Consider the following 20,264-nt stretch of genomic DNA (forward strand, 5'->3'; position numbering starts at 1 on the left):
AGAAAAAAACCCAAAAAAACAATGGACCAAACTGGGCTTTATGCATGTAATGACCATTTAGACCAGATTGGAGAAAGTAAGGTACACCTATGTTCACTGACTGGCATATTCTTACTTAAAAATCTTTTGTGATTCAAACTACTGTTTCTATACTTAAGTCACTTGTATGATGTAGTAGACATTATTAGTATTCACCAATATCTGATTCTCCACTGACTTACAGCACACAGAAGGTTTAAGCCTCCTTAAAGTTTAGGTTGTACTCAGTGAATTACTTCTGGCCAATGGGCTGTGGGTTAAGTGAGGACAGTTATTTCTGGACCTAAGCTTACAAGAACTGTAAGCATTGTCACATCAACCAAGAAGTCTACAGGCAGATAAAGGGGCAGCTACAGGTTGGTATATTCTCTGTCAGCCACGATCACCAAGTTGCCTTATGGGAAACAGTGGCCAGAAAGAGCCCCAAATCAGCGAAAGACTTTGCAATGACCACAAAATAAGTTGCTGAGATTCTGGAGACATTTGTTAATAAAGCACAAGCCTAATTTAGCCTGACACATATAGATATTGGTAACAGGAGTTGGGTGCTGCTCAAAGAACTGAAAATATGTGGCATTAGCTTAGAGGTTGGTTGGTATACATAGGAAACTAATATTGGAGGCTAGATACAGGGACATCACATTATGCAATGGTAAAAAATTTAATATAATTGTCATCCCCAATAACCTGAGAGGCAGAAAATGTACCTACTGACTTTTGAGCCAGGGGAAGAAGTTGAAAAATAAGTGTGTGTTGGGTACTATTGGATGTATTTGGCACGGTATTATGAGAAAGAGTGGAGCTCAGAGAGGAATGGTTGATTTGTAGAAGCTGACGCGAGGGAATAGAGGCAACCAGAATTTGAGCCTCACGTTTGTGTTTTTCAACTCCAAGCAGTAGGAGATAAGCAGTAGGAGATAAACTTGAGAAAGCCTTTAAATGACAAAGGATCATTAAAACTCAGCCTTGCAGCAAAGATCGTAACGAAGGGTGTAAACATCATAGTTATTTTGGAAATTTTCAGTGGGTTAATTAAGGATGTAATTAAGGTAACCTTAACTTTTTTCTCACTTGGAAAAAAAAATAAACCTAAGGATGGAAATGTGGTTAAGAGGATGGCTCTCCCATCAAAGCTTATAGACAGAAGGTACCTGCCATAAGGTCAGGAGAGAGGTAGGGAGGTAGGAAATCAAAGAAATACAATCAACCCAAGAACTAGTTGTCTCAAAAAAAATGGTATGGTTACTGGCATATAAACCTGACCGTCAACAAAGAGGGCTACTAAGCTTTTAAGAGTGGTACTGGAAAAGAAACCATAAGCCTTGGCTAACAGAAATTGTGACTATTCCAAACTTTAAACAAACAAACAAACAACTTCAGCCCCCAATTATCTAGGAAACAGATTGAAACAAAGCTGTGCAACTTCCAAGGATGGCATATTCCTCAACAGCCATTCAGATGTAGCCAAGGAGGATAATAAAAAAGAAAAAGATTCTTCCAAGGGGTGAAGTCTGGAGTCACAGAGAACAGTGGAGAAGGGAATTCTTAGGGAATAGAGGAAAGGTCTAACAATGAACATTCCCCATGCCCAGGGTAAGAGATTGACAATATCTCCATTCTTCTTCCCCTTTCTGAATTAGAATGTTGATTGTGGTTATAGTTCCACTGGTTTCACCGCTGTACAGTAAGTGTGTGGAAAACAGAACATATTCTTTTGGCTCCTGGGTCTCCAGACCAGTGGGAGCAACACCCAGACCTGACAGCACTTCCAAAGAGCCTGGTTCTGGAATGGTGGATGGTCCTTTGGGGCTGTTTCTCTTGAAAAGGGAGTCACTGTGTTCCACGTGTAGAAAGAAGAGCTGAGTATTTGGTGACCAGAGGGTAGATGTGAGAGACTTCTAGTCCATTCTCCTTTTCTTCTGAGCCCTGGGAGACTTACTCTTTCCTACCCATCCTTCCTTGCAATTAGGCAGGGCCAATGTGACTACTTCTGGCCACTGGGTTGTGCGCAACGCATCCAAGATGAAGAATTTCATTGCTGATGCAAGACCTTTGGTGTTCTCCTCCCCTGCCAGTGAAGAGGCCTGGCATTAAAATGATAGAGCCAGAAGACAATCAGCCAGAGGATTACAGAGTCACCAGGCGGAAAACAGTTGCTTTTGCAGATTGACCAGACTCACAGTGATTTGGGGTGAGGAAGAAATAAACTTTTGTTGTGCTAAGCCACTGGGATGTGAAGTTATTTGTTACTGCAGCATAACCCAGCCTATTCTAATACATATGGGAATGCAAACATTTTAGATATTTCTGCCTGAGTGCAACTTTAAAAAAATGTATGAAAATGGCTTCAGGGGGTCTGTGAGCCTCTGAAATTACATACAAAAATCTGGGGCATATATTTTTCTAAGAAGATGTAAGTGCCAAGATTTCCCTTCCCAGCCTCTCTATTGCCATTAGCAGGAGTGAGGAGAGGGCCCCAGAATTAAAACCCTCCACTTCCTCCAACACTCGTAGCTTCTCTTTGGGACTATCAGGACTAATACCATACACCTTTTATCCCTAGAACATCCTTCATCCCATGGACCTTAATTCCCATATGGCTCTGTGGGTGATGTTGCTTGATCTTTCTCCATATCATTTACCATTTGAAATATCTTTTCTTTAATCTTCACTTCTTAGAATGTCTATTTCCTCACTTCTTGGAGAGATTTCTATCTCCCATGGTCAATGCTGTATCCCCAATGCCTACCACACAGCAGATATTCAATAAATATGAAAGATGGTCTATAATATTCATTATAATCTCAAAGAGCTTCATGACCTAAAAAAGGTTAAATACAAAAAGGTAGACAAAATGTTTCCTAATGAATTATCCTGCCTAAAAAACTCAAAGAAACATCTGAAAGGATGAAGACTCACCCTTGGCAGACACTGAAATCTGAATGAAAGAGGCCCACGAGATATTTTATTTGGAAATGATAAACTTCTGAAATAGGAAGGATATTTTGAATATAACTAAGTAAGCAAATACAGTGTTTGTACACAAAATATTGTCAATAATGTGCATTGAAAAAAACTCCAGGACCAATCTTGAAACATAAAGTAAATATGAATTTAATATTTTATGCATGTTTATACAGTAACGTCAAAATAATGCTCCATAAGTTACATAGCTATTTTCCAAAAACACTGCAAAAAAAAGATAAAATGGTAGGAATGATATATAATCAATTATTACTCAAAATTTAAAAATATAGTCATCTATCTTTTAAATAGATTTGAATTGATGGATTTCTACATGAACCAGAACATTTTAAATATCTAAAAATAGTCTTTCTTAATGCAGCAGATAATATATAAAGAATCACTTTTATTGCACATAACATATCTGGTTTAGGCTTATTTTTTCAGGTAGCACGCAGACAAATTATGAGTATGAATTTAATAAAAGTAGGCAAGATACTATTTTATACCTCAAAAATTAGATGAAGGTGATATATTTCACAGCTTAATCCTCAGGAAATTTTATTCAGATATCATATAAGATCATTGACTAAAGTCAAACATGCGAACTAAGAGCTCTTAAATACGTGTCATAGTAAAATAGTTCTGTTGGCACATTTACAATAAGAAAACAGGTATCAACTGCTCTTAGAACTGACACCACTCTCCCTGGCCACTCAAAAAGGTGGCCTTCACATCAGTTTTAAAAACATTAAATGACAAAATCTTAAATATAAACATACATTTGGTTATGTCAAAAATATTCACGTAATTGGCATATAGTCAAAAATGTATCATTTTAAACATGGAAAAACTAGGGGAACCCGAGGTTAGATATAAACCAGTTTCTAAATAAAGCTAGTTAAACTCCTGTTTTACTTCTTAAATTCATTTCGCCAAACACTAGAGTAGTGTTTTTGAGGATCTGGAAACATTCTCACTGATTTGTACTGTTTCCTGAGGTCATCTGGAAGCCACTGTTACTGAAGTAGCTCACAGTTCAGTACCCCTGCAAATATGCTTTGGAAATATTCAAAACAGAAACAAAAATTTAAATGTAGATCCATGTGTAACTTAACATACTCTCTCTATTACAAAAGCTATCTTTAGGAAAGTCTTAGATCTCAAAATCAAATTCATTCCATTACCAGCAGACCTGGACAAGCAAAGCATTCATAAACTTTAGGCCATAAAAAAACAGATTTCAGAATTAACTCATTTAACACTGTGGAAATGAAAATAAAAGTATCTTATTACTTCTAGAATAATGTCTAAAACTTACATAGGCCTCTTCATTTTAAAACATGTTAAAACAGTGTCAGCCCAGGGCCTGACCCTTAGTAGATGTTCAATAAATATATACTTAATGAATAAATGTGAAGTTAAGCATAAAAACTACTGTGGTATTTGAGTACTGAGGTAATGTTCTGAAGCTACAATGTATCACTCACTTAATGAAAAATCAGTCTTAACTGGTATTCAGAATAAAGCTTAAAAGAACTCCTAATTTGATAAATTTAGCACTAGTTCATTTCCTGGCATCCAATGAAAAGAGGAACTAGGCACTTTCCTTGATTCTTGCCCTCACTTATCACTTACCATCTCTACTTAACTCTGTAAGGGATAAGCCAAGAGGCAACAGAAAAGAATGGTCTTGTTTCTTTCCCTCCTTTCTTGCTTCCTTTCCCTCCTTCTTCCTTTCCCTCTTTCTTTCTTTCTCTCTCTCTTTCATCTATCCATCTATCAATGAAATAAGAAGCAGGTGACCATCCAATGAAAAGTGCATGCCTCTTAATGGTATCTTTTCTAGGAGAAAAATGAGACAATTTAATATTTACATTTGGGGGAGGGGATGGTAATTGTCATTACCAAGACGGTTGACTTGAATAAAGAGGATTAACTAATAGTTTTCAAAAAATTTCACGGCTCTGGTACTGAAGTCTTCAATGTTAACGCATTACAATTAAACAGAAAACACTTTAAACACTGTTTACCTTTTACATGACACAACCTGAGTTTACAGCTTAACTTATAAAGATACATTTCTCCATCATTTCACTGTTAAAAATCAAGAAAACCACTATTATTGAAATTTCAACAGCTTGAAAATACAATTTATGCAATGACATTTTTAAGCTCTGAATTTCGTATATTATTACCATCTTTAACACTAATCACAATTCCATTCATCCATATATCAAAAGGCGGCACTGGTAACCTTGATAATATTACATATACTTAAATATTAAGAAGGGTGAGAGTCTTCATGAAATATTTCCACACATTAACTACAGCCATTATTCTTATCCTTCCTTAACAAGAGGACAATGAACTAGGACCAGGCACTTACCCAGCATCTGCCTGTACTATCATTCGTTAGCCCTAATGATTAGGATGCTTGAAGCATGCAGTTATGTGTTTTGATTTAATAATGTAACACCAAAGTAGTCATTTTTTAAAAATTTAAGCCTAAGTAATGGTAACATTTTCATGCCAAGTTTTGACAGCTTAATAATTTGTTTTCTAGGGGGGAAAAACTACCATATGTTTGCTATTAATTATTTTAAAAGAAAATCCAAAATGCCAACTTTATGCTCCATTAAAATAAAAACTAAACCTATTTGAACTTACTGATGATGCTTGCTGAAGATAAAAGGTGATCTCAAAACCCCAAAACTATGATTAATATTTACTGATCTACAGAACTAGAAAATGTATTACATTTTCCTATTAAGCATAATAAGAATATAATTCTCTATCATTTACAAATATGATTTGGTAATTTACATTTCAAAGGTATCCTATGGTCCCATATGGATTAACAACTTCTATTTACCAATTCTGCATGTAACAATTATCTATAAATATATTTTGACTGGCTAATCACTTGCAAATTATTCTCAACTCCATCATGAATAGGCTGCAAATAATATGTTGATAAAATATTTCAGTATTTTTCCAGTTCTCAAAACCTCAAAGCAATAAGCTAACCAGTATATTATTTGTAAATCCATATTACTGAAGCTACAGTGGTACCTTTTTATATGGTTGAATCATACAAAATATGACAAGGTCACTATGCCAATTGTGTAAGTATATGTTATAGCAATGTGTCCCACACAGCAGTGTAATATACCACTGGATAGCCCTGAGATGATTTTTAGTGAAGTGCTACATGAATGAGCAATTTTTCTTTAGTTATATATTTATTTTAATGTTTATTAGAAAAAAATGTAACTAGCACATAAAATGTAGAATATGCTCAAAATAAGACTATGGCTTAAAAAGGCTAAAAATAGGCTTAAAAAGCCTTAAAAAGCTTAAAAATAATAAGTAAACAATGGCATAGGAGATATATATATATATATATATATATGAAAACAGAAAGGTGGTATTGACTCACATTTGGGAAACACTGTTTTAAAGGAATGATTTGACTTAGCCAGCATCATTTCTGAATGCTTGTAGTAATAAGCCACATTATAAAGGAGTTTCCTCTACTACTGTAAATTCTGTGTTTTTTTTTTGCCAGGACAAATATGTTTTTAAAAACATGTGCTTACATTTATTTTAAGAATATAATTTTGAAAGCTTTAGTAAATTTAATTTACTTTAAAAGGATTCACCAAAATGGTAAACATGTCCGGGAGCATTTGAGGGACATGCCATTCCTACAGAAAAGACTACAAAGACACATTGCATATAATGGTTGTCGCTGCAGCATTTAAATAAAAGTGATCTAAATAATCATTACCATTAACAATTAACAAATAATTATAATATTCTTTCATAAAAAAGAAGGTACGCTTGTGCGCTAAGTGCTCTCGATTCTGGAACCACCTGCACGTAAGTGTCACTAACGTGGACCCACTGGCCTGCTGATTCACTATCAGGTTCTTTCAAACCTAACAAAACAAAAAGAAATATAATTTTACAATAAGTATGTTCTGACTTTACATTAAAGACAACACATTTATCACAAACTCTAATGCTAGACTTTATTGCATAAGGCTGTTTCTTCTTCGGCTAAACATCTTTCAAAATGAACTCTTTCAAAGCGTTAATATTAGTATCATTTACTTTAAATATCTAGTGAAATATTAGATAGTCTTATGAATATTTATTTATTCAAGGAAAAGGGCATCTGCACTAAAAGAGAAGGAAGAAAATACACAGTTAGTTTGCTGAAGCAAATTTTCAACTCCAACTCTAGTCTGAGGACCTGGTATGTCTTTAAAAACTATTGGTATTGTTAAATAAAATGCTATTCCACTGCAATACACAATGACTTAACACCTTGAAAAACTGGGTGTCACTTCACATGACCTGAAGGGTACAGTTTTATGATATTTAAGATTATCTAGGTACTCTTAAAGGTTTTCCTCACTTAAAGTGAATCCACTTGAAGTATCCATGAAAGAACTTACCTCTTCCAGAAAAGGAAGAATGAATTCATTTGTTTTTAAGAATAAAATAAATTTAGGATGGCATACCAGGTACATTTTTCTTTCCAGTGATATGTTCCAGTAATTTCCTGGAGGGTGTTCTCACTTTCACGTAAGCGGTGTAGTGGCCTCCTCTCATTGAGCCACTATGTTCCACTACGCCATAGAGACCATAGAGAACTTTATCTCCCACACTTACATTCTTTTAGACAAAGAAAAAAACCTCAAATTAATTAGTAATATTTAGTGAACTCTTATTATAAGGAAAATTAAGCCAAATGCAAGTCCTACTTAAAATAAGAGCAATGCATATTAAAACTACACTGGCATACGTTCCCACCTGTATTAGACCAGCAAAATGAAAAAGCTTGACAACATTCTCTATTGGCTGGGCTGTAGGGAAAAGAATGCTGTCATATGGGAATGCAAAGGGGTACACCCCTATTCAGGGATATTTCACGTTATCTAGCTAAGTTACACAGGTATTACTCTTGGATTTATCGATCCTTTTTCTAGGATTCTATCTCACAGGAACATGAGCAATATGTAAAAAGACATGTACCATACTAGTGATTGCAGGATTATCTGTAATATCAAAAAACTGGAGTAGACTCAAATGTCCATAAATTGAGGGCTGGCTGAATAAACTATAATGCATCCATACAATAGAGTACTATGCTATTTGAAAAATGGAGGGCAGACTATCTCTAAATATTGCTATGAAATAATCTCCAGGATACAATGTTAAGAATAAGGTAGAAAGAAGGATACATATTGTAAGCTATTATTATTAAAGAGGTGAGATGCAGATATATATGCCTATTTGTTTACATTTAAAAATATAATAGATGAACAAACAATAATTTGAAAAAATGGTTATCTATAAAGGGAGGAAAGAAACAAGTAGAACAGACATGGAGAAAAACTACACTTGTTTGAATTTATCTTGTTTTATACATTTGACTTTGGAACTACGTAAATATTTTATGTAATTATTAAACAAAATTTTTAAATTTAAGTAGCAATCCCTAAAAATGAAAATTTAAAAATTAAGCAAATGAATATCCAGTTGGTGGCAAAATCACTCAGAGAGCAACCACAAGGGTCATGTCAAAAGAACCCAGGAGCCAACTTGAAGTGGCTCTCAGTAGCCAACAACAGACCCATTAGACTAATGTATTAGACCACGAATTAAAAGAAAAGTGCAGTAAATTGAAATATTATTAATGTGTTTAAATCCATGAATTCATAATGATAAATTAACTGATCACAGTTTGAGGATGACAGTGAATTAATTCATTATTCTGAAAACTGGTTTAAAAGGGGGACGGGGAGAGAACTGAGCATTTACCCTGTCTTTTCTATAAGAACTATACCATAAGATAACTAAATAGATGAAAGGAATTTCTCTTTATAGAGAAGTATTCTAGCAAATAAATGAAGAAAGAATAACAGGATTACCATTCTGTAATTCTTAATCAACTCATTGAGCAACGCTGGTTGCTAATATCACAGAAAGGTAACTGGCATTTATGTGCCACCTGATGAAAGAACAGAACACTCCCTATGAAATAGCCTTACCGGGAGTGGGAGGAATATCAAACCTGCATCTGTTCAAGCCTCTCTTGATCCAACTACCTATCTGTAGGAAATAAAGAGGATAGAGGAATAATCATCAAAATCTAAACTATAGGAAACTACCAGAAAAATGATCCAGTTTCTTCAACAAATAAATTGCAAGAGGCAGAGATGGGAAAGGGACACTGTATATTAAAAGGGACTAAAAGATATTTTTCAATCATGATGTGTAGTCCTTACTTTGATACTAATTCATTTTGAAAATTTCATTTATTAGACAACTGGAAATATATACACTAGATGATATGAAAAAAATTGTTAATTTTTTTAGTGTGAAAGTGGTATTGTGGTTACATTTAAAAAGGTGGGGGTGATTCTTATCTTTTAGAGACACGTATAGGAAAAGATTTATGAATGAAATGATGTCTGATACCTGCTTCAAAATAACATAAGAGAAAAAATAATAATATAAGAGGAGGAAGTAGATGAGCATGTGCATGGGGCAGGACTGGCCATATATCTAAGGTTTGTGTGATGTGTGCTTGAGGTTCATTGTACTGTTCTGTCTACTTTGATGTACGTTGGAAATTCTCCATAATAGGTACTTCTAAAAAATATGTTTTTGTAAGTTTAATACAGAGCTTGCTAGATATTTTGTTTACCATACTATCAAATTCTGTGAATACTGAATGTGAATAATTGACAGATAGTGCTAGTATTCCATAGCAGATGAATTGGATTCACTGAAAAATTGCATTTAAGATATTTCGCTTTGATTGATCAATGTATTGAAAGTATTAAGTTCAGTAAGTTTATGTACCACAAATCCTAGACTGCTAACCAGTAATTGTGAGCCGGACAACATGTTAGTTACCCTAGAACTGTGTAGTTCCCTCACGGAAAGCAAAGTCATCAATTTCACCTACAGAGTTCTTACATACAAGTACGAGCAATTATAAACCAATTTGCCTTCTATATCTAAGTATTAAAGTATTAGTAATTGTAAAGTATCATACTCAGTTCACAAGTACACTATTCTCAGTAGTGTACATGAAATGGCATGAAAAACAGTGCACTAGTATATCGATTTACAAAAGATAAAGAACTCTTCAACTGCTAAAACTACTGTCAATTAAGCACAACATTCACAAGGAACAGGAGAGGGCACAAAATCTGCTTACTTCTCTCAGCAGCTATCTGATTCTAGTAGCATTTACAAGCAGCTCTGATCTTCATGAACATCGTGCCTCACTTGTGCTTTATGCATCTTTTCAACTTATTCTATCTCCCAAAAGACAAAAGTGATAGTGTGTTAAATGTTGGATGGAAGGAAGAAAGGGAGGGAAGGAGGGGGAGAGAGAGAGAAGGTGGGAGGGAGAGAGGAAGACATGGCCTAATAAACAATACATAGGATATTTTGAAGCATATTATTTGCATGACAATTAAATATCTTAATAATATACTATACCTTACAAGTAGCAGAACAGAATGGTGCTAAGTCAAGCGTCAGTGGGAAATCTACATGTCTGTTTACTTTGCGAAGACTCAGGCCAGCCTCAAAAAAAAACAACAAATTTTCTTAATGTAACAAACTTAATCTAGATCATTGCGTTTGTTAATTAAAACCAAAAGAGGAATCCTAGGGCTTCCCTGGTGGCGCAGTGGTTGAGAGTCCGCCTGCCGATGTAGGGGACGCGGGTTTGTGCCCCGGTCCGGGCGAATCCCACATGCCGCGGAGCGGCTGGGCCCGTGAGCCATGGCCGCTGGGCCTGCGCGTCCGGAGCCTGTGCTCCGCAGCAGGAGAGGCCACAACGGTGAGAGGCCCGCGTACGGCAAAGAAAAAAAAAAAAAGAGGAATGAATCCTTGACCTTTTTTCATAGATATAAAACTATGACTAATGAACAGTCCAAAACTGATATATGACTAAGTTCTCAATTAGGTTTCATAAACTGTTATTGCAAAGATCATTCATTTACATGGGTATTTTTACCACAAACAATATGAAAATAATCGCTTTCACTGTGCCTTTCAACACTTACGGGAAAATAAATTCAATGTGATAAAAGCTCAGCTACTGATACATATGCTATCATAAAAATGTACTCAACTGAAGAGTCAGGAGTCTGGTGTTCTAGGCCTAACTCAACGACTGGTTAACCGTTGTCTTGACTCTAGACAACCTCATCTAGATCAAGGCAGAAAACGGGTATAAATGGATTATATTAGGTCCCTTCAGTTCTAAAATTCAGTGACATTCATTCATTAAAAAGAGAAAAATCTGAACACTCAAATCATTTTAACAGTAAAAGTAAACATTACATATTATATAAATCAAAATGAATATTCATGTTGTTAAGCAAGCTCTATTTCTTTCCTACTTTTAGTTTCCAAAGGCAGGCCTTGAAAAATGTACACTTTGCATTTAAGTAATGATAAAAATTTGCTGATAGACCACCGAAGATATTGGATAAGAAACCCACAAATAGAAACTGACTCTCTTGGAATAAAAAGATACTTAAATCTGAGTTGTTTGGGTAGACAAAATTAACAATACAACCTTTTATGCAAAGCTTTCATGACTTACTTCAACGACTAGTCATTTTATTTGCATACTAATCACATAACTTTTACTACAGTTCTGTTGCCTATTTCTTACCTTTAAAGAAAAAAAACAAAACTTATTTTTTGACCAAAATATAGCCACATAGTGATTTGTATTTTCAAGTAATCTTTAGAAGTCTTAACATGATATCAGACATGAAATTATGAAGTCATATGTCTGGAATAATTATTTAATATGTATTTAATTTGTTTGCCTCCTTTCTTCTCATCAGGTGACCTCTATAAGCAGCTGGTACCAGCATTGTCTGAGATGATTTCAGGCTAATGTGTCCTCCCCAGACGGTACTTTGCTATTGAGAAATTACCCCTTATTAGAAGAGACTTCTATCAACACTATTATAATCTTTGCCAATTTGGACAGGCTGAAAAAGGAATCTCACTGCCATTTTATTTTGCATTTGTTTTGCTGGAAAGAGTGGACCTTTCATACTTTCTTGGAATTTTTACTTCTTCTATGAACTGTCAATTCATGTTCTTTACCATTTTACTATTAGAGTCTTGATATTTTTCTTATTGATCTTTAAGAGCTCTTTACATACTTACAATATTAATCATTTGCCATATTTATGACAAAGAGCTCTATCTTGTTGAGATTTGCCTTTCAGTGTTGTGGATGTTTCTGATATACAACTCTAAAGTTACTACAGGGAAACAGGTTTTCAGGGACACTGAAAAACTAGAAGCAAAGACATTGCTTAGAGAATCTGATCCGTAAAATTCACAGTCCCAGAGAATTAGAACGTGGCTTTGCAGACATTACATTTAGCCTGAGAACAAGAAGGGACCGAGATATCTATAAAAATCTCCATTTAAGGGCATGAATTCTTTCTGTAAGTTGTTCCTAAAAGGGATGCAAGTACCAAATATAAAATAACTGCTACATCATTCTCAGATCTGGCATGACCCTATCTCATTCACACAGAGTCACTGCAGATATACACCTTCTATTTCACATTCTGATGTAATGAGACTCAATACATCTGCTTCTGCTCTCCATGGCCATTTCATTTCCACTCGGTTTCCGTAATGTTGGCTATAGAAAAATCAAGAACTTAATCGAATTTCCATGGATAGGGATGGGGGTATAGAGAAAAATCTCTTCCTGCCCATCTGTGGCCCACCTGAAATGTTGCAAATATATACTCAAAGCTTTCAATCTCTTCCCTTGAGATTTCTTTCAAGGGTTTTATACTTAGAAAATCTTTCACACAGAGGTCAGGTTAATAATTTTCATCAAGTTTTCTTCTAGTCTTTTGATAATTTGTTTCATACAATTAAAAAACATTTATCTGAAAATAGTATTGATATATATGGTCTGGAAGGAAGCTCTAACTTTTTATTTCTTCAAACACCCATCTTTCCTAAGTCCTTTACTGAGTAATCTAGCCTCTTCCCCAACTGATTTGAGATTCATCCTGTATCATAACAAAAGAGCTTTAAATTATACTCAAATTTTATTTATTGACAATTCTGACCATACTGTTTTAATTATTAAAGTTTCTTCCAGAGAAACTTTAAAATCGCTTTATCAAATGCAAAAAAAAAAAACACAAAAAAACAGAGAGAGAGACAAGGCATTGAATTAAAACTATAAACAATTAGATAAAAACTTGATACATTATATTTAGGTTCTCTCCCATTAGTCCTACAAGAGTGAGGCCTGCCTTGCAGCCCTTTTTGCAATTGGTCCCAGCCAACCACACCCAGCCCACGTACAACTTTCATTGGAATGAAAGTTCAGAAAGTTATGTGCACCTTGTTATTTCTCTGCTTCTAAGGGTTCTTAATAAATCTTATTTTCCATTCACACACACACGTGCGTGCACATGCACGCATGCCACTGAGGTTCTGACCACCTAAATCTTCAAATATTGTGAATTAAACAATCTTATTTAGAAAAGTCTTGTAAGCTATTATGGATGAAAAAGCAATAAATCTTATATGACAAATTTTTTTTTAAATATTTATTTATTTGGCTGCACCAAGTCTTTGTTGCGGCGGCATGTACAATCTTTAGTCGCGGTATGTGGGCTCTTAGTTCCCTGACCGGGGATGGAACCCAGGCCCCCTGCCTTGGGAGCACGGAGTCTTAACCACTGGACCACCAGGAAGTCCCTCATATGACAAATTTTTAAATTCAATAAATTACTGTCTAATCCTTGACAGTAATTAACAAGACTTAGGGCTCTGCAAAACATATGATGAAAATTTGTAGAGTGTTACTAAAGGGAATTTACCTGATGAAATCTTTTAAGATGGAGAATTAGGATAGCTGGAACAGCAGAAATGAGCAATTGCTTCCTGGCATTAGTATAAACCCCTCCTGCTTTCTTTTCTGCATAAAATACAAGATAACAAAGTTCCTTGTAAATTACCATCTTATACATTATCTACCCTATAATACAGTAAACATTTAAATAGAAGCATCATACTACATTTTCAAAAATGTTAAAAAAGAAATTAGACCTCTGATTACAGGGAGCCTCTACTCGTTCCCAAAACTCCACTAATATGAAAGGGAGTATTTTTTAAGGCACATACTTATAAGGAGAAAGAATAGGGGAGGTGACACTTGCAATATAACTTTGGAAACTGGAAAGCAAATAGACCAGTAGTGACTTATGTCAATGCCCGCCAGTCAAAGAACAACAGAAACACACCTGTAGTTGAAAAAACTGGGTCATTACTCATTGCAGTGAAAAGGGATCATGTATCATGGGAATGATGGGTCATTTCAATAAGAGGTTGTTAGAAAAGACTTGTGATAGGATTTGAATATGGCTAATTGCATATTTAACTTGGATTAATGTAAGCTGGCATTTCTTCCTCTCCCATATAGACATTTCTTTAATTACTAATGTATTAATCATGTCTTTATTCTGATGCTTTGACATCTGGAGCCTTGCTGACACTGGAAAGGGCCTTTACCAGATTTAGCTAATTCCTAGATACTAAACAACTTAAGTGTGCCTTTCATATGCAAAACAACCAATCCAAAACCCATATCCCAACCACCTCCTTTATTGAGCTCTAATAACTCTAGGCCACTATTCACCTGCCCTAATCACACCAGAGCCAGGTACCAGACAGCTAGGGACAGCCCCTATACTGCAAAGTCCACTGAAATTTTCAAAACTAGTTAATCCTAAGCCTATCCTGCCGCATCCATTCCTTCCCTTAGAAACCACAATAAAGGCTCCTGCCTGCATTTTCCCCCTTGCTCCCTCTGTCTCCTGACCAACCCTGGTGCTTCCCCTTGTGGCCCTGTGTGGCGTGGCTTAGCATGCCCCCTCCTCTTGGGAACTATAAGTAATAAACTATCTTTTCAGTGGCAATCGTCTCCTTATCTGTTAGACTCATCATACCTAAATAATAAAACCTGCATTTTGAAACAACTAGTCACTAAGTAATCAGAGTGTTCTCTCCATTTAATCAAGGCTAGAGGTACACCAGAAATTTCTTACTTGACAAATCCCCCTTTTCTACTTTTCTCTGGTCAACAAAACACAGTTATTATATTGCTAGCTTTATAACATACAGTTACTTAAAATCTTCAAATTTCTATCTTATGATATGACTTTATACTAGATTGATGGGATTTATGAAGAACATTAATCTCACTAGTGTTGTAATTTTAAGTTTTACAGAAATTTTTTCTGGAAAGATTTCAGATAGCTAGTTCCCTGAAATAAGATTATGTGGGTGTGCATTTTCGAGGCAGAGATGGATACTTCCTGTCCTTCAATGTATTTCAACAAAAATCTACTGAAAAGTTACTCTGCCCAGTCAGTGTCTTCAGTGTTGAGGTACAAATATGATAAGACAACCCCTGCCTCCACGCAGCTAAAGTACGCAGACCAGGTTCTTAGGCTCCTCTTTGTGGGATCTATAACCCACTATCACTGTTTATCAGATAATCCATGAATACTTTTAAAAAATTAAGCTAAATATTTACCTGCAGAACTGGTTTCCTTTGGGTACTTCTGTTTCTTTTCAGTACAGTTCTCACACAGAAGCTTGTTGTTCCCCATTAGTAATTCCATAGATGTAAACTGATAGAGACAGGACTGAATTGAACATTCTTTAGAAGTGGTTATATAGCTCTGAGAAAGGGTCTGAAAAGCATTTTGGGGGCTGTAAGACACCATATGCTTGCCCTCTGAAAAACACAAATTATTTGAAACGTTTAGTGGCTGATTTTCTCTGTCAAAATCCCTATCTCCAGTTACAGTGCTGCTCAGGTGAAGTTCAGAAATAGCTCCAGCCACTCCCTCATCACCACCGTCACCCTCCTTGGTGAGTGGTTCACTCTCTGACGGATGGCGAAGGTGTCCATTCGTGTGCACAAAGTACCCACTGCTGGATCTCAACAACAAAGTCTGCTTAGGAGCACTTTCAGACTCTGAAGCCTCACTGTCGGCACCAACACTACTTTCAGAAAGGCTGGCTTCTTTTTCACTGCCGTCGGTAGGGCTTTCAGTCAGAGTCGACTCAGTGTTCACGATGCTTGCAGACGATGAGGAGTCTCTATTCATTTCAAGGTTTTCATTTTTCTGGTATATGACAACAGCTTTATCTTCTCCAGGTGACAATTTTCTTGTACATTTTCTGCCATGAATTAGTTGATTCTGTAAGTTGATAGTGTTTTCAGAGAAAAGAATCTTGTGACCTTACTGAAAATAAATGCCAGTAAGTCTTATTTAAACATTCGACAATTTCTAAAATACTATTTCTAGTACCTTTGAAATCCATTTCCTAAATCTACCCAAAGTACAATCAATAGAAGATATGCTAACAAAGAGCTCTAATTTGAAAATAAACTTTTACACAAGAAACCGACAATAATGGTTACCTATTCATGGAGAGGGAACAGGACTTTTGTAGAACAGTGCTATGAAGGAGGCTTTTCAAGTGTAAACCTTTGCATAATCTCTGTTGTCTTGCCCCTTAAAGGACCTTCTAACAGAGTAAGTTAAATCTGGTAATACATCAATTTGCCAAGTTAGTACAAATCATATCATGTAAAAAAGTTTTTTTTTAATGAGGTGCAAATTCAGATTGATGTCTTTAAATGTATACGGCATAATTCATCAACCAGGTATGTCCCTAGAGAAATAATGGGTCTAGACAATGGTCATCAATGACTGATAACATTACAGAAAGAGAAACATCAAACATGATGTGCACCTCATGATGGAAATATACACCACCACTTAAAAGTTTTCTTGCCAAAAATTAAATAAATAATCAAACTTAAACCTAATAAGTCCCTAACTGCCTTAGAGAGGAAACAAAAGGAACAGAGGCACCTCTTAACAACATGCAGATGAATTACTGCATGCAAAATGAATTACCACAACATACAAACTGAATTACTATAACATGCAAAATGAAACACTATTGATGTGGGAATGTGAGAGACTGCTGAAAAAAATGATATGATCACTTCAACAAATAAATTGCAAAGAAAAAAAAAGGTGGAATCTGTGGATTAAAAGACATTTAAAAGACATGGCAAATCTATAGATCTTTTTTAGATCCTAAATTCAAATATGCTTTCAAAAGCAAAAACAAGTATTTTATGAGACAACTGCAGAAATTTTAATTATGACTAGATATTTATGCTATTAACAAGTTTTAAATATTTTAGGTACAGTAATGATACAATAGTTATGTCTTTAAAAAGCATCTTTTAGAGATATACATTTAAGTATATGATGTATTGGGGATTTATTTCAAAATAATCTAGGATGGTGAGGAGGAAAATGTGGGATAGATACAGATAAAACATGGTTAGCTGTGAGATGATGACTATGACGCTGAGAAATGGGTACATGGGAGTTCATCATACTTCCTTACTTTTGTGTACTTTTGAAATTTTTTTTAATAAAAAGTTTTAAAAAACAGATGTCTCACAAATGCATATAATCTTACCTTATCTTTAGATGAAGAATGCTTCTTGGTGGCTCTAGGTTGATGAGTATTTTCTATAGTAACAGTGCCACTGTATTCACCATTATCTGTGTCCTGTAAACTTCTATATTTACTCATTCTTCCCAAAAGTACAGGTTTTGAAACCTATTAGATACCATATATATAACACAAAACTTCTTTAGGAAATAAATTCTGGATATCATCTACTTTTTAAAATTTCTAATTCATCTGAAATGTAATTTCCTAAACATTAATTCTCAAAATATGAAGCATAAAGGTTTAAATTCCTTGAGAATAAGAACTATATCATAGGGGCTTCCCTGGTGGCACAGTGGTTGAGAATCCGCCTACCAATGCAGGGGACACGGGTTCGAGCTCCGATCCAGGAAGATCCCACATGCCGCGGAGCAACTAAGCCCGTGCGCCACAACTACTGAGCCTGTGCTCTAGAGCCCGCGAGCCACAACTACTGAGCTCGTGTGCCACAACTACTGAAGCCCGCACACCTAGAGCCCGTGCTCTGCCACAAGAGAAGCCACCGCAATGAGAAGCCTGCGCACTGCAATGAAAAGTAGCCCCGCTTGCCGCAACTAGAGAAAGCCTGCGCACAGCAACGAAGACCCAACACAGCCAAAAATAAATAAATTTATATATATATAAAAGAAGAACTATATCATACTTTACACATACATATACAAACTCCAATGTCACATACACTGTACAAACTCAATTACTGTATATAAAAAGTAATGACGCTCAGATGTCTAATAATATACTCAACAAATGCCTAAATATATGAATTTATAAATGCCCTTCACAAAAAGACTTAAGTTTTTTTCTCCTTACCCTTTCTTCTATTATAGGAAGTGAAATATCAATAAAAGGATCTTTTACTGTGGAGATCTTAAAAAGAAAACATATTGAGAACTTCAGTTAGAATTCTAACATAGACAATGTAGTTTTGTAAAGTCTTAAAGAAATCAAACTTCCCAGGCAACTAAAATCTTAAGTTAAAAAACGTTCCTGGAACCAACAGTAATTTAATTGGGTATAGCAACACATATTGTTAATCAAAACAAGATATCCCAAAACGTCAATAAATGCAACCCAACTGAATTTTATAATACTGTTAATATGACTAACCTGTAATACATAAAGTAACTAAAATAAACTGTGTTTAATAAAAGTGATTAACTGAAGATATAAACATATTTTTGGTGAAATTATGGCCATAACATAAATAAAATATGAAATGTTAAGAAAAAGCCATGAAAAAAGCCAGAGAGCTTGACTGTGTTTTGTAGATTCTTCAGGATAATTCTATTTTAAAAGATACTTGGGCTTCCCTGGTGGCGCAGTGGTTGAGAGTCCGCCTGCCGATGCTGGGGACACGGGTTCGTGCCCCGGTCCGGGGAGCCATGGCCGCGGAGCCTGCGCGTCCGGAGCCTGTGCTCCGCAACGGGAGAGGCCACAACATTGAGAGACCCGTGTACAGCCAAAAAAAAAAAAGATACTCTCTAGCTTGTGAAAAAGAAATTAACTTCTACGTTGAATATACTAAAAATTTAAGTGGGGTTTGACCATTGAACAAGGCGGGGCTTAGGGATGCTGATCCCCATCCCACCCAACTGTCAAAAATCACAGTATAACTTTACAGTTGGTGCTCAGTATCCAGGGTTCCGCATCTGCAGATTCAACCAAATGCACATTGTGTGGTACTGCAGTACTGATAGCATTTATTGAAAAAAATTTGCGTATAAGTGGGCCCTTGCAGTTTAAACCCATGTTGTTCAAGGGTCAACCGTAATATCATGATGATACATTCTGTGCTTCAGTATGACAGGCTAGAAGGAGATATAATATATAATCCTGACTTTATAAAACTAGAGGGGAAATGTACTCCATAATCTGGGACAGGAAGATGGACATAAAGACTCTTTTATGATTAAAATCTGACAGAAGTTGAAACCTATCGTACGTCACACGCTTTCAGAAATATTCCTTACCAAGCAACTGGAAACCTCTAAAAATTTATACATTCTTTAAGAAGTTATTAAAGTACAGATGGCATTCAAAATGAAAATTATCACTAAATTCAAAGATGAGTCAAGTCTGCTTAAAAACAACTCCAACAAGTCAAATAAATGTAAACTTTAAAAGTAGATCAGCCAGGGGCTTCCCTGGTGGCGCAGTGGTTGAGAGTCCGCCTGCCGATGCAGGGGACGCGGGTTCGTGCCCCTGTTCGGGAAGATCCCACATGCCGCGGAGCAGCTGGGCCCGTGAGCCATGGCCGCTGAGCCTGCGCGTCCGGAGCCTGTGCTCCGCAACGGGACAGGCCACAGCGGTGAGAGGCCCGCGTACCGCAAAAAAAAAAAAAAGTAGATCAGCCTAAATTGTGTTATGACATTAAATTATTTCTATTGGGATTACAATTTAGGGCAATACATAATTATATTAACATAGTTACTCTCTTCGCAGAAGTTTCTCTTTCATTTTCAATCCAAATGAGTAGCTAACACATTGGAGCATATTAAAATAGGCTAAATGAACTTCACAGGTGTGTCAAGAGGAAAAATTAGATAACATGTTTACTTAAAAAAACTATACATTATGTTTATTTTCTAGGAGTGAAGGATATATTT

General features: G+C 35.7%; 1 protein-coding gene across 8 annotated transcripts in view; it reads right to left on the bottom strand.

Annotated features, from left to right (window-relative positions):
• Positions 1-3,137: 3,137 nt before the first annotated feature.
• The window catches only part of USP45 (ubiquitin specific peptidase 45), a 68,785-nt gene continuing 51,658 nt past the window's right edge, over positions 3,138-20,264 (bottom strand). For 6 of the 8 annotated variants that reach the window (XM_060283897.2, XM_060283894.2, XM_060283895.1 and 3 more), the window contains 7 exons: positions 18,469-18,525; positions 17,623-17,766; positions 15,644-16,316; positions 13,926-14,023; positions 10,534-10,620; positions 7,536-7,689; positions 3,138-6,947 (listed from right to left, as the gene is read on the bottom strand). In XM_060283897.2, coding sequence (XP_060139880.1) covers positions 6,817-6,947; positions 7,536-7,689; positions 10,534-10,620; positions 13,926-14,023; positions 15,644-16,316; positions 17,623-17,766; positions 18,469-18,525 — 1,344 coding nt within the window. In that variant the 3' untranslated portion in view covers positions 3,138-6,816. Of the gene's footprint in view, positions 6,948-7,535; positions 7,690-10,533; positions 10,621-13,925; positions 14,024-15,643; positions 16,317-17,622; positions 17,767-18,468; positions 18,526-20,264 lie in introns of those variants that run through there. The other 2 variants (XM_060283898.1, XM_060283900.1) reach the window with 2 other exon arrangements.

The sequence above is a fragment of the Globicephala melas genome, chromosome 14, assembly GCF_963455315.2.
Source record: "Globicephala melas chromosome 14, mGloMel1.2, whole genome shotgun sequence".
Classification (NCBI taxonomy): domain Eukaryota; kingdom Metazoa; phylum Chordata; class Mammalia; order Artiodactyla; family Delphinidae; genus Globicephala; species Globicephala melas.